Source organism: Furipterus horrens, unplaced genomic scaffold (genome assembly GCF_987537825.1).
Source record: "Furipterus horrens unplaced genomic scaffold, mFurHor1.1.pri manual_scaffold_7, whole genome shotgun sequence".
Classification (NCBI taxonomy): Eukaryota; Metazoa; Chordata; class Mammalia; order Chiroptera; family Furipteridae; genus Furipterus; species Furipterus horrens.
In genome coordinates, this window is record NW_028327177.1 from 98,436,821 (window position 1) to 98,450,949 (window position 14,129).

Below are 14,129 nucleotides of genomic sequence, written 5' to 3' on the forward strand. Positions count from 1 at the left end.
CTAGTGGAGGAAGACAGGGAATCTCTTGACAGCTTGTGTGAAGTGTCTGGCTCAACAGGTATTAGCAAAAGACCATGGGGTTGAAGAGGTAAGGATGTGGCCTAGGGACTCCTCCAGGGCCCCCTGTCCCTCTGGGACTCATCAAGGAGTGGTGTGATGGCTGAAACCGGTATCCTGGGCTCCAACTGCCCTTCTGTCCTGCTTGGCAGTTCTACCACATTGACCCAATACCACCCTCCCCGATTCTACAGCAAGGAAAGCAATTTGTTCATATCAAGACACCCAAGGGCTAGAGGATTTGATTTAACACTTGCACACAGGCTCATTTTAGTGACCTCTGCTGTGGGAACGGTCACTGAATTGCCTGCTGTCCCTCGCCCTGAGTTGGACAGACACAGCTTCCTGAGGACAGGCCCTCCCACAGCCAAGCCAGCCATACCTCTCAATCTCAATCTTGCGGGGGCACTGGCCCGGCAGCACCAGGAAGGGCACCTGCACCTTGGGCTCATAGGCCTGCAGCGGGAAGTCAGCCTGGGTGAGCAACTGGGTGGTGGGCCCGATGCGCTGCTGCTCCATGCGCTCCTCAAAGTCCTCAGGAACCTCAAAGGTCCTGACTACAGGTAGAGGAAGGGGCAGGAGCTGCAGAGACTCAGACTGGGGCCCAACAACCCCACTCCAAGACAAAGCACTAGGCAAGTATCAGGCATACACACTACTTTGGGGCATGGGAATCTCAGAGCTAGCCTATGGCCAGGCAGTGGTGGGAGAAGCCAGCCATAGCACCAGGCGTCCAAAGGAGTGCAAGCCTGAGGGACAAGGACCTCTAGAAAGTCTGCTTGGTCCTGTTCTAAGCTCAGAGGCAACAATCTGCCCATGACCCAGGCACTAGTGACCATTGCTCAAGCCAGAGGCTAAATCAAACCACCACTGAAGATTGCAACTAGACAGAAAGGCTAAGTGGTAGCTTCCTGCACATTTGGGTTCCACTCCTGCTACCTCGGCCCTAGAGGCCCCCCAAAGCAAATCAGTCTGAATGCCATTCTCTCACTGGGACCATTTGCTGACTGCAGGCATCCTAGATGCTGTAGAGTAGGGACACTACCATTTGGGCCCTGGGGGACTTTCAAGTCATAAAATGGACGCCACAACCAGGAAAGACAGAGGCTTTCATTCCAGGTCTTGGGGGAGGGGAGTTGGTGGAATGGGTGACCATTCCAGTTTGCCTGGGACTGAGGTGTTGCTCAGGGTTCAGGCTGAGTTCCAGAAAAACTGAGACCATAGAGGTGGGAAATGAGGTGTGGGGATATGCTTCAGGAGATGAGCCACTTTCCCCAGGAGCTGGTTGGGCTCAGGACAGCTCAGCAATAACTCCCCTCCACTCTCCTGGGAGGCTCTGGTGACCCTCCTTGGGCCTTACCATCTCTTTGGGGCCAACAGAAGCCTCTGAAGGCTAAGCAGAGGCCACCTGCCTTCAGCTGAAGTCCATTCTTTCACCAGAGCTGCCAAGCACTAGGGAACCGCACAGCCTCACAGCACCAAAAAGGTCTGGCCAAGAAGGCCATTTTCAGACCCCTAACCACCTACACGTGAGCCTACGGGTCTGTGACACTATTCCAGGGACCAAGAAGGAGCCAGGGTGAGGAGAGCAAAGCATGGCCTCTGGCCCCTGCTGCATCCATGAGCCTGAGGCAGGCTTCTTAAACACTCCACTTTTCTTCACATGGGTGGGATCACAGAGCTGCTGATCAATGCCCCCTGTCCTGCCTCTGCCATTGATGGTAGGAGCACCATTCCCAGCAATCCCCAGCTCTTACATTCATGATTTGTAACAATTATCTGGGCCACATATACTTGCGAGACTGGATCCTCAGATCACAGCATGAATGCATTTGCATGTGACGTTTCCTGTGCCACTTTGGGGGGCTCACAAACCCCATGAGGCCCATGGGCCCTGACAGGACTAATCTGGGTAGTGCCAGCAAGGACCCAGGGCTCTGTTAGGGTTGGAGAGGAGGGGCAGACAGCTGGGACCATAAGGCATTTGTGCCTGATTTAAGGGGGCAGGCATCCTACCTGCCGGCCAGGTAGAAGGGCCCCACCTAATTCCTTACTGTCACTCAGGGCCCCACTTGACTTGTTGCCTCTCCTGGAGCCACCCTATTCTTCCCTCTGTCAAGGGCGACTGCCCCACTCCCTGCAGACCTGTCCCAATCCTTGCAAAACTCATCATAGAGACAAAAGAGTCCTTTTTTTCTCCAGGAAACACCTCCAGCACACCTTCCTGTGTCAGGACCTCTCCTAGATGCTGGGGAACAGCTCAGACACAGTCCTGGCCTCCCCCAAGCCCCATTCCAAGGGAGGCAGAAACTATACATGTAAATGCCTTATCACCCCCAGCTGGGCGAAGGGAACTGGAGCCTTGGCCCTCAGCACCCCCAGCCCACCATGGTGCTCTTGTCACAACTCTGCTAAGAGGAATGATAAAGCAGCTGTGGTTCACTGAGCACTCAGTGAGCACCCAGTTCAATGAGCTGGGCCCTTGCAAAGCACCTTATTTCTTGTTACCCCCATTTTACATTTGAGGAAACTGAGACTTTCAGTCAGGACGAGGTAGTCCCTTGAGACTAGAGGCTCTGCTTCTAATGGTACCTGCTCACCCATCTCTCCAGGGCACTGACCTTTTGGGGTGAACTTGTCAAGGTCGGCTTGCCGTAGGAGGTTCTGGTTCATGCAGGGGCCACGGCATACTTCCTAGAACCAAACCCCAGAACCCCAGGGGGGAATGAACATCCTGGGAACAGGCAGGACCTGAGAGGCACCCAAGGCCAGGTGTCTTCCCCAAGTCTACTGGGGAGCACCAGGGGTATGGGGGTAGGGAAGAACCAGTGCGTTTGTACAATTCCTCATTCAGAGGCTACAGTGGGCCACGAGCTGTGACCACCTGGGACACACCTGGCCCTACCTTGTTCTGGTCCTGTACTCCTCACTCTGAAAACTCTCCTGATGAGTGTCTAGGAACAGAGCCACAAGACAGAGGTTCTGCAAGGCCAGCAGGGGTCTCTGTGTAAACCTCCCCTCTCAGGGGCCACTCTGGCACTCCAGGCAGTGTGGATATCAGTGGGTCCTTGTCCTACCTCTCTTGGCCCCTCTCCTGTGCCTAAAATCTTCCTAATGCTGTCTGGTGCCTGTGGGGCTCCATGAACTCTTCCGAAGTCACCCCCTCTCTGTCCTGTTCCTGCCCCAAGCCTCTCTCTCTCCCCTCACAGTATACCCTCCTCCTCCACACAGGCCATTGGCTCTGTCAGGGACCTCAAGTCTTTGTACCTTCTGTAACTTCTGCCTGGGACACTGCCCCCCAGTCACTTCCTTACCATCTCTTAGATCTCAGCAGTATGCCACCTCATCCAAGGACCCCTCCCAGTCCAGAGCTGTTAGGGGAAGTAACTCCCTCACCAAAGCCATTGCCCCATGACAGCAGAGACATGGATATCTCATCTTCACTCTCTCCAGTGCTCAGTTCAGGGCCTGTCACACAGCAGGTACTCAGTAATGAATTGTTGAAAATATGAACAGATAGGTAGATGAACAGAAGGATGAATGGAAGGGTGGATGGGTGGAAAGACATAGATAGATAGATAGATAGATAGATAGATAGATAGATAGATAGATAGATAGATAGATAAAGTGAACAAATGAACTGATGAATAGATGGATGGATGGATGGGAGAATGGAGCCCACAGAAAGGGCTCAGGCTTAGGAGGAGACAGCTGCCACACTCACCCCAAGTTGATCCAAGGTACCAGGGCTGAGGATGTCAGAGTAGAACCCACGCTGCTTCATCAGTGGATACTTCTTATCAATGCTTGTCAGGGGCAATTTCCAGGGCTGCCCCAAATCTGAGAGCATGGGTGGGGCCAGGGGCAAGGGTAAAGCTGAGGGATTGGGGTCAGGGCTTGAAGGAGGTTTCTCTGACCCAGAATCTGATCCCAGAAGAATCCTCCTCAGGTTATGTTCTAGGCCTGCATTACTGCTCCTCGGACTATACTTTTGGCTGTCAGGAATACTGCTGCACTCTGGGTCCTGAGGGGTCCTTCCTGGGCTGCGGCCTCCTATGTTAGGCTGTTCCATGCTGTTTCCCAGGGTGATGCCTTAGCCAGAGCTCCTAGGAGAAGATATTGGCATCACTGGGCCCTTGCCAGTCTTTGGTCAGTCCCTAGTGACACCATGATACAGGATGCCTTGTTTGCCATCTGAATCAAGGCCATCCTTCTATGCATGGATAAGAGAAGAGGGAGTGGTCTCCACCTAATTTGGAAAGGCACACAGTACAGGGAAGGACCCGCCAGGAGACAGGCCTTCCTTGAATGCTACATGTGAGAAATGAGCTCCCAAAGTTGGGGCTGAGTGAGAAGAGTCTGGGAAGCTCTGCAAATGCCCTTACCCCAATGCGTCCTTCTGCACTTGCCTACCCCCTCTCCCCTATGTTAGAGAGCAAGACCTGGCTTCTCACATGGGGAGACAAAGAGGGCAGCCCAGACCTCACCCACTCAATAAAGGTCCCTGTTTCATTTTCCCCAAAATGTCTTTCACCCACAGGCAGCCCCGGTGTTCTCAGCCCAGTCTTGCTGGTTGCCCTGCCTCTCCCCATGTGGGGATGGGGCCATGCCCTGCCTCCCTCATCCATGCCTGCTACCCCCAAAATACCCCAGGATCCAGAGGACTAGATGGCCTCCACAGAGGGAGCCTGACCCTCCACCTGCCCACAGATTACAATGCCAGAAACTTCGGTCAGGATCAGCCCAGTTTAGGAAACATACACCCTCCTTTCTCCCGAAAAGGAGCAGCAGATGTGCCATTGGGTTGCATAATCATCCACCATCCTAAGGTCAAGGGTGTGCAGAGTTTTCATTGTGGGGTGAAGAAGCCCTTGCCAAGCCACTGTTGCTTTCGGCTACCTCAAAATGCATCACCGGGGAACTCCTTGGTCAGGAAGCATTACAAGAAATTGGACAAGGGAATAGGGGAAAAGAGGTTTTCTTTCTTTCTTTTTTTTCCTTTTTCTTTTTTTATTATTGTTTTCCAATTACAGTTGCCCCATTGCCCCCAATTACTCCCCCGCACCCAGCCCACCCAAGAAGGGGTTTTCATATAATATTGATGCAAAAATAAAAATGAGTGAGTCTACAATTATCTCAATAAAAATTTCAATAAGAAAAGGGGGAGCATCTTAACAAAAGGAAATAGGGACCTGGTCCAAGTAACTCCCCTTACTCTTTTCCTATTCCATTTCTCACCCCCTGCACATTGGGAACAGGCAGCCAGGAGCTTGAAATACAGGCTGCTCTTTTGGCTTGGAGTTCTGTGCTCTGTCATATCCATTTTAACCATCATTGGGACTGGCTGGTATAGGCCTCTTGTTGGGTCATGACAGGGGAAACTTGCCTGGACTGACCTGAAAGGTGGGGGGGGTGGTATCTGGGGATGTCTGGAGCAAGCTCCCCAGCAATGCCGAAGCAGCCTGCAGCTGCTGAGTCCATTTCTAAGAAAGGGGTGGTGAGTTGGCAAGACCACTTGAAGGACTGTAAAGGGCAGATGAAGCTCTGGCAGGAAGCCCTAGACTCTGAGTCCAAAGGCTGACCAGCTTCTCTCCAGTGTATCCCACCAGAAGTCGGCTCCCTGAATCCACTCCCTGGTAGCCAGCTGCTTCTGAGGGCAGGTGCTAAAAATGCTAAATCTGGCCCACCTGTCTGACAGTCACCAACCCTTCCCAGAGCACCCTGAAAAAACAGAGGACCCCCTGGATCAGCCCCATTATGGCTGCAAACCTACAGATGTCTGCTTCATCTTAGAACAAATAGAGCAGGCCTTGCAGAGGCCAAAGTCCCGGCTCCACAGAAAGGCATTCCATTTCCTCGTTTCCCCAGTGTCCAAATTAGCTTGAATGTGCTTGCCACTCCATTGGTATGCTATAAGAATTGATGGAGATAGATGCAGAAATGTCCAGGAAACCACGGTATCACTAATGGCAAAAGGAGTCTGTGATGGGGAGATTTGCTGCCCCTGTGAGCCATTTCCCTCCGAGCAGGTGGGCAGTGGGAGCATGCATCCAGGCATGTCCTGAGAAGGAAGGTGGAAGTGTGAGCTGCAAACCCAGAGTCCTTTTCCTCTGTCCCTCAACCCTTCACAAGGATTGACAGCCCCCTTCCAGCACCCCCTCCTCCAGCTCTGGGCACTTGTACATTGCCAGTGTGCACAGGACCTGTGAAAGACAGACAGACGGACAGACAGACAGACCTCTCTCTTCTGTCACAGCCCCATGGGTGATGGCAGCCTCTGCATGGGAATGAGCGTGGCTGGCAAGGGGGAAAAGGCATGGTTCCCAGCAAGACCTCCACTGGGCACTCTCCCTCATTTGTGAGAGGGAATTGGCCAGTAAGATGCCATGGGTGATCCAGTGCTGGGAATGGTAAATGTTAATAAGAGGCTTGAATGTAGTTCATGCATCATCTCATTTAAATCTCTGAAGTGGAAACAGACTATCTTCATTTCTCAGAGGTGGGAAAAACAAGGCTCAGAGAGTTTAAGTAACCTATGCAAGGTCACACAGTCAGCAAGAGGCACAGTTGGGATTTGAAAGCAAGTTATGTTTTTTCCTCAATCAGATCACCTGGGAGCCCTATTGGCCAGAGCTAGAGGAAGCTTCAGGTTGGATTCACTGACATGCAACCCCATGTGACCCAACCACCTGCCAGGCACTGGGTTGGATAGACATGATGAACAAGGGTATCTGATCCTCAAAACAGGTACTATTTTCTATCACCAGTCCACAAACAAGTAAACTAATGTTTAGAGAAGTAAGAAACGTGCAAAGGACACACAACCAAGGACTGGCATAACCAGTATGGAAAATGAGGTGCTCCCCTCTGGCTGACCCAAAGGACCATGTCCCTAGCACCACAACACAGTGGTTTTCCAACTGTATACCAAGGAACCCTGAGGTTCTGCAAAGTATGTACCTATGGGGAGAAGAGCCTAAGCAGGAGGGCTTCTAAGCCCCGCCCCTGATTCAACAAGGACCCTGTTCCTTGATGTTTCACATACCAGGGTTCTGTGTAAGATCTCATTTGACAAGTGGATCTGTGGCTCAAGGGTTTTTGGAAGTCTCTGTCCCTGGGGGGCTACCTGGCAAACAATACCGTGGATGCTAATAACCCCACAGGTTTGGGTTCTCTCTACCTTTTTGGAACACTCACCTGATGTGACCCGCTCTGTGTTCCCACAGCTGTCTGAGGCTCCTCCCTCCAGTGAACATTTCCCCTTATTATATATGCAAACACCTGTTTCACCTGCCGCCTGAGCATGGCTGAGCTTGAGGGTCGAAAATACAGGAGTTTTCCAGTAATATTGATCTTTAGAACCTTTGTACTTAGCACGGGACTGATGCAAGCTTCGTACATACAGAGTCAGTGCCTGGAAAGTGTTTGCCTAATTATTGAATGAATGAAGTGAGTAAAGGGAGGCAGTTGATCTCTGTGTAACAGCTTGTGAGGCAGGTGCCACAAAACTCTGCCAATTTATAGATGCGGGCACAGAGAACTAAGGAGACTGGATGTGGTCACGATTAGGAGAGGGACTGGGTGGCTGGCTGATGAGGACCGGAAGCCCAGCTCTTTCCCTGCCTGGGTCTTCCACAGGAGGTGTGGAGCGACGAGCGGGGTCCCCCAATCCGGTATAGTAAATACAGGACTTATCTGCAAGGTTGTTTAAAAACGCGCCCACTTCTTTCTCACTTGCCAAGGCTCAGGAATCTGCGCTCAGACTCGTAGGCAGGGATGTGGACCGTGGGACGGGAAGGCATCCTCCTTCCTGTCCACTCGCCCTCTGCGCCGTATGGGGTCCCCCTGCCCATGCTCGCCCCGCCAAGCCTCCACTCCACAGACCTACCGCTGCACCGAGCGACGTCGCGTCTAGCGGCCAGTCTCTAGGGAGGGAGGTTGGGTCCGTTGCTAAGGGGCCGGACCATCCGGCTCAGTGGGGCCTGAGCTTCCGTCGGGACCGCCCCCAGCCTGCACCGGCCTCCCCTGCACCCGCCGCGACTTGGTTCCTCCCTCTGGACCTGTTGCTCCTCCTTCCTGGACCTGGGCTGCCTCCGAGCGGCGGGAAAGGGTCGGCCCGCAAGGCTCTCAAATGCAGGCCTCAGAGTCCCTCTTCCCTCCCAGGCGCTTCTAGAAAAAGACAATACAGCCAAAGCGCGAGAACTTGGATTGAATACTGTTTTTCTTTTCTTTTTAATCGATGTAAATAATTTGGAGAGAATAATAGGGGAAATTTACGAACTGGAAGTTTGCATTTAAGCCACAGCTGCAGGACCAATGGTCAGGTTATTGCTGAAAGGGTGGCTTCTGGTTCTCTCCTGGGGCGACTCCTTTTCCACCTCCTCAGGGTGGACAGTGGGTGCACCTGTGCCTCCTCCTTAGTTTCTGGCACTCCATTGCTCCAGTGACCTGGCATGGGTTCAGTCTTCTGTCCTCCTGCCTGTCCTGGATATTGAATCATGTTTAATTTTCTTAGATGTGATAATGGTATTGTTGTTTTATAGGAGACTGGAAAATTTCAGGACAAATGTCATGATTTCTGCTGCTACAACTTCCTTTCAAACAGTTCAGCAAAATGGATATGTAGGTAAGTATAGGTAGGCCCTGGCTGTGTAAGAGGAGCATCATCCAGATATACCAAGGTTGGGGGTTTGATCCCCCCTCAGGGCACATACAAGAATTAACCAATGAATGCATAAAGTGTAAGAACAAATCGATGTTTCTCTCCCTCCCTCTCTCTCTCAAATCAATACATATAAATTTTTTTATAGGTAGGAGATAAAGCAAAAGTGGTCCAATGCTAACAATTAGGGGAACTGAAGGTTTACAGATGTCCACCCTACTACTAGTCTTTCAATTTTTCTGTAGGGAAAAGAGGTGGGTTACAAACCCAAAGAAAATTTAAAAATCAGCCCACCCACCTTAACCTGAGAACCCCTGCCCAGAAGTTTCTCAGAATTGGCCCCATTTCAAAGGTGGGGAAACTGAGGGTTGGTAAGACAGGTTGGTATTGGAGGAAGTAGTAGGACCTGATGGTCACTGCATAAATGTCCTATTTTGATATTTTAGTAATGCTGGCTTGATGCCAGGCCTGCACTGCACTCTTAAGTGTCCAGATTTTAACTCGACCCTGTTCCTAACATAAAATGTCTGTTGTGATGGAGAGCCAGAGAGGCCAGGTCACGAGGAACTCAGAGGGAGGGTATAAGCTGTGACCGGAGACAGTGATTCAGCTTTTTTTACAGGTTTCTGCTTCCTTTTTCCAGAACATCTCTCTCCACCAACTGCTACTCTTGGCCAACTCCTTTTCATCCTTCAGGACCCTATGCTGGTGCAACCTTTCCTGGGACCCAACCATGGTTTTATTTGCTTTTCTTATTGGTTTTCACATGGTAGGTACTCAGTGATCACTGTGGAAGGAAGGAAGGAGAGTGAAGGAGATTGGAAGCAAGGGTGGCCATAGCTCTTTCAGGAGCCAGACACCCCCAAAGCCCTTTCAGGGGATAGAGACCCCCAAAACCCTGTTTGGGGCAGCCTGACTCCTCTGTGGATCTGGAGACAGGCTGTGTACCCCACTCAACCTTTGGAGAAGCACTTGCTTCCCTGATTTTGTCTGCACTTTCCACACTGGGTACAGCTGTCCAAAAAGCTGCAGTACCCATCTGGTTGCCAGGGCAACATCAGCCCATGGTGGGACGTCAGGGATGACAGGGGCAGAGTGCTAATCCTGAAAAGTTGCCAAGCAACACAGTAGGTTGATGACATCACCGGGGCCATGGCTGTTGGACACATGAACAGTCCACTGCAGAGAAGATTCACTCTCAGGAGGTTCAGCTCACAGTCACTCACTCTACTATGCAATGATCACTCTTGTGCCCCTCATCTGGAAGGTGGGCTTGAGTAGTGGGGACCAGGGCAGGGCTGCTTTTCCCAGCAGCCCTGGCAGCTCCACCTTGCACCTCTACAGGTGTGGACAATGGATGTGATTGCCTGCCTGCCTCTCTCTGTGGCAGGAGACTGTGTCTCAGCCTGGGTCTCAGGTGCCCACCCTCTAATGCCCCCATTTTCTCCAATGGTTGGGCATGGGATCAGGCTTTAATGTCCCTGCCCTGCCCTTGAGGCCACTTTATCTACTTGTTCCCTGGGAGAGGAAGAAAGGGCTGAGTCATGAGCCTACCCTAAGCTCCTTGCCCCTCCTGTGGTGGGAGTGTAGTCTCTTGCCCTGTGTGGGCTGGAAAAGTGGTTGGATTTGTTCTTGTTGAAGTGAGGGAGAGCAGGTTTCTGCCAGAGTTTGTAGGAGAGCAGTTCTCTACCCATCTCTGGTGACCTGGAAGCTCAGGGCTTGAGCAGACAGACTGTTTAGGGTGCCCTGGCCCAGCCCCTGCTTTTCAAGTAAGGAGTGTGAGGGCATCAAAGACCTGTGCTCCCTCTGCCTGTGCCTTCTTGCTGGCCATGCTGAGGCAGGAGTACTGCTTCACTGGCTGCAGAGATGAAAGCCCCATGTGAATGGGGGACAGAATGGACCCTTCATGTGGCTGGCAAGCTGGAACAGAGAACAATAGGCATCCAGATGGGGTGGCTGGAGCTACCCGCTCTCTGCCTGCCCCAAGCTGGCCCCTTGGGACCCCAGGATCTCCATCTGGTTTGCTAGGTCAGGGGCTCTGAGCTGCTGCCAAGTGAAACTAGCTCATAGGCATGAGGGTTGTTGGAGAGGGCTGCGTGAGATCTGGGGTTCACCTTCTCCCCAGGCCTCCCTGACCTCCCCTGCTCTGCCATTGGCCAGTTGGCCTCAACAGCTCTGACAGAATTTTCTTTCATCAATAGAAGTGGAGACAAATTCTCCTTTGATCCATGAGGTCTGCTTGACAGCCCAGATCACAAGAAGGAGGAGAAGGAACATTCTCATCCCAGTTCCCAGCTGAAGCCTAGTCCGTCCCACCGGTACTCCTTTGGAACTTCCCAGCTGGAATGTCCTCTCCCAATTTCAGTTTTTCTACAACTTTCCATCCCATCTCAGGCTGCACCTTTTCAGGAAGCCCTCCCTTAGCCCACAGAACATATTCATACTCTCCTCAGGGGTCCCAGAGGACCATGGTCAGTACCACCTGGTAGGCAACCATACAGTGTTCACTGCTGTTTCCCCCACCCGGAGGGTGACTTGAGCAACAGGACCAGGGGTTACTGCTTTTCCCAGAAGCCCTGCCAATCCATCGGTCCTAGAAAGACCCTTAGGAATGACTAGGAGACAGAGCAACACACAGTGTAGCCCAGCTGCACATGAACCCTCTTCCCCAGTCTACCTCCCTCTGACCTGTAAATCCAGACCATGCCCAGGAACACAGTCCAGGGTGCTGAGGCTCTGCTCTCCAGAAGCAGTTGCCAGGAAAGGTTTCCTACTAGCCCCTACCCACCTGGGCCAAAGTTCCAGGTGACAGGTGACAAGACAGTGATGTCTCCCGCAAGACATTTCCATGGGGCCCTGAGAAGCTTCACAAAGAGCTGTTCATCATAATTAGGCTCTAAGTGCCTCTGATTTCCCAAGGAACTTGGTGAGCACTGGCTGAGTGATCTCTTAGCAGTGAGTGGCCTCGACATCTCAGTCCAGCACCCCACCAAGTCCCCCCACCCCCACCCTCCAGGAAGCCTAAGTTAACTGAGTCTGGGGACCAAACTGCCATTCTGACCTTTTGCCCACCCCTAGCTAGGTCTGTGAACAGGGAAGGAGGCCGGGGTCCTGCTGTCGACCCACTAGGCGGGTCTCTTTACTTGTTAGGCCTCAGTTTTTCCATCTGCACAGTGGGGAATGCAAACCTTGCCCAGCCCTGTATTGGGACTATCTGTACAGAGTGGCCTGAAGGCATCAGAACTGTTAGGCTGCCTCAAATACCTCCATTTCTAGCAAAAGCATTGCCCTCACAGACCTCTGTGATGGAGTGTGGTTTGTTCAAGAAAGGGAATTCCTCATTATCACAGGTAAGGCAGTTGCATGCCTCAGACTGGGGTGTTCAAACAGCTAGGGTGGTAGCTGGAGCTGTCGGTCTCCTTGAAAATCTGTTTCCATACTCTAGGCCAGCAAACTGAGGTGACAAGACTGGAGGGACCCCACTAAGGTCACAACAGAGTAGTATGGGAATGTGGGGCTGTTCCGTAGGGTTTAAGAAGCAGCTAGAATGTGGGCCATGAGACAGACCAGTTGCCATTGGGATCCCCTTCCCAGTCTAGGAGGGGGCACATCTGTCAGGGCCTCCCCTTCTCCTGCCCTGTGCTTCTTCCCCAATACTCCTGGAATGCCACTGAAGAACCTGGCACTGATAGGTCCCCTGTACAATTCCCCTATACCCTCGGGGGCCTGTAGGAAATGTCATCTTTACCTCCAAGCAGTGACTCTTAAGTGTGCAGGAGGGCATCAGGTCTCCAAATGGTCTAACACAGGTGGGCCTGAGACAGCCCCTTGCCTCTTCTCTTCACAACCTAGCTGCCCATCCTGAACCAGCTTTGGGGACATCCCAGCCTCAGATCTCCATCTAAGCAAAGGGAAACTTACTCTTGGAGGCCCTGAGGGAGGCAATGGCTGCTCCCATTTTACAGGTCAGCAGACTGAGGTCCTGAAGTAGAGACCTTGTTAAGGGCACACACACTGCTGGCCAACTAGAGCTGGCTTGGCAGCTGGACTCTCTGCTCTTGCTTGGGGTCCTCCCCAGCTACCCATGGTGATTCCACAGCCCCTCTTGGCTGACCTTCAGAGCAGGCAGCTGGGCCTGGGGATGGGCAGGTATTGCCTTGGGGAGGGCGCCTGCGCTAGGGAGCAGGTGGGGTATGTGGGGGGGCTAGCAGGTGCAGGATAATGGGGCCACCAGGGAGGCCCAGGGAGCAGGTGTTGCCATGCAGGGGGTAAGGTTGTCATTGTATGCCTGGCTCTGGAGGGGGATCTCTGTGAGTCCCTGGGCCACCCTGGCTGATGCTCAGAGGTCGTCCAGATGCCTTGGCTCAGGCACACAGCCAAGCCCCTCCCCTGGGTCCCAGCAACCACCAGGTTGTCATGACAACTAGCACTTTCATCCCTGTCCCTTTGTCTGGTCATGGTCCAGCTTTTGTGGACCAGCCATAATTGGAGGTATGGAGAAGGGGGCCTAGCCTTGGGGCACACTCAGCTGGGGCAGAATTGTGAACCACAGCAGAGGCAGCTGGAAGGCAGGTGAAAGAAAACTGGAGAACAAAAAGGCTGGGCTTTGCTGGCTACAGACCCCTGCAGCCTCCTGTTGTAGTGGCTGGCTGTACCCTCAGAGCTGGGTCTGTGGGCTTGGGAGTGATCTGGGGCCCAGGCCCTCCTGTCCTCTTTCTTTACCTTATTTTTCCTCCTATGAATGGAGCTGTGAACAACCCCTCTCCCCTGGTTCACTATGGCTCTGGAACATGAAAGAGCATGGGCCAAACCAGAGTTTGATAAGTCCCCTGTACAATGGGGGAAACTGAGGCACAGAGCAAAGCTGGGCCTTGACCTGGATTACACCACAGTCCTCAAGACATCAGACCCCTAAAGCAAACACAAATTGAGCCCCAAGAGCATCTCTTCTGACACCCCCATTGGGAGGAATGTAGTCTATTTGGCATGAGCTTCTGCAGGGTCTGCCACCCCCTCCATGGGATCTGGGGCTCTGCAGGCCCCTCAGGCTCAGGACAGACTTCCACCACACAGGTAGCTCATAGACATGACGGGGTCTAATGACATGCCCTGGGGGTACCTCCAGGAAGACACCTCAGTCAGGGTTCTTCTGCATCCCCCCTTCTCAGCCACCACTAGTCCCCCGGCTGAGACTTGAGGATCAGGGGTCCACAGGAAAGGGGAAGGGACTGTGTCTGCAACTGGAGTGAATAGTGAGCCAAGAACCAATTTAAACAACAGGGCAGGCTCTACATCAAAACATGGCTCCGCCATCTCAAGAAAATGTCACTTCCTCTTCCTTATGAACATCTCCCTCCGGGCTTAGCTCTGCATCTGCACTGGAGGTGAGAGGGGGCAACAGATGGGTCCC

General features: G+C 52.6%; 1 protein-coding gene across 2 annotated transcripts in view; it reads right to left on the reverse strand.

Annotated features, from left to right (window-relative positions):
- Nucleotides 1–4,129, reverse strand: part of DNAH1 (dynein axonemal heavy chain 1) — a 77,448-nt gene extending 73,319 nt beyond the window's left edge. For both annotated transcript variants that reach the window (XM_090284083.1, XM_090284084.1), the window contains exons 1-3: nucleotides 3,782–4,129; nucleotides 2,679–2,751; nucleotides 440–614 (exon numbers count right to left, since the gene is read on the reverse strand). In XM_090284083.1, the coding sequence (XP_090140209.1) occupies nucleotides 440–614; nucleotides 2,679–2,751; nucleotides 3,782–4,129 (596 nt within the window). The remainder of the gene's footprint in view (nucleotides 1–439; nucleotides 615–2,678; nucleotides 2,752–3,781) is intronic.
- Nucleotides 4,130–14,129: the final 10,000 nt, after the last annotated feature.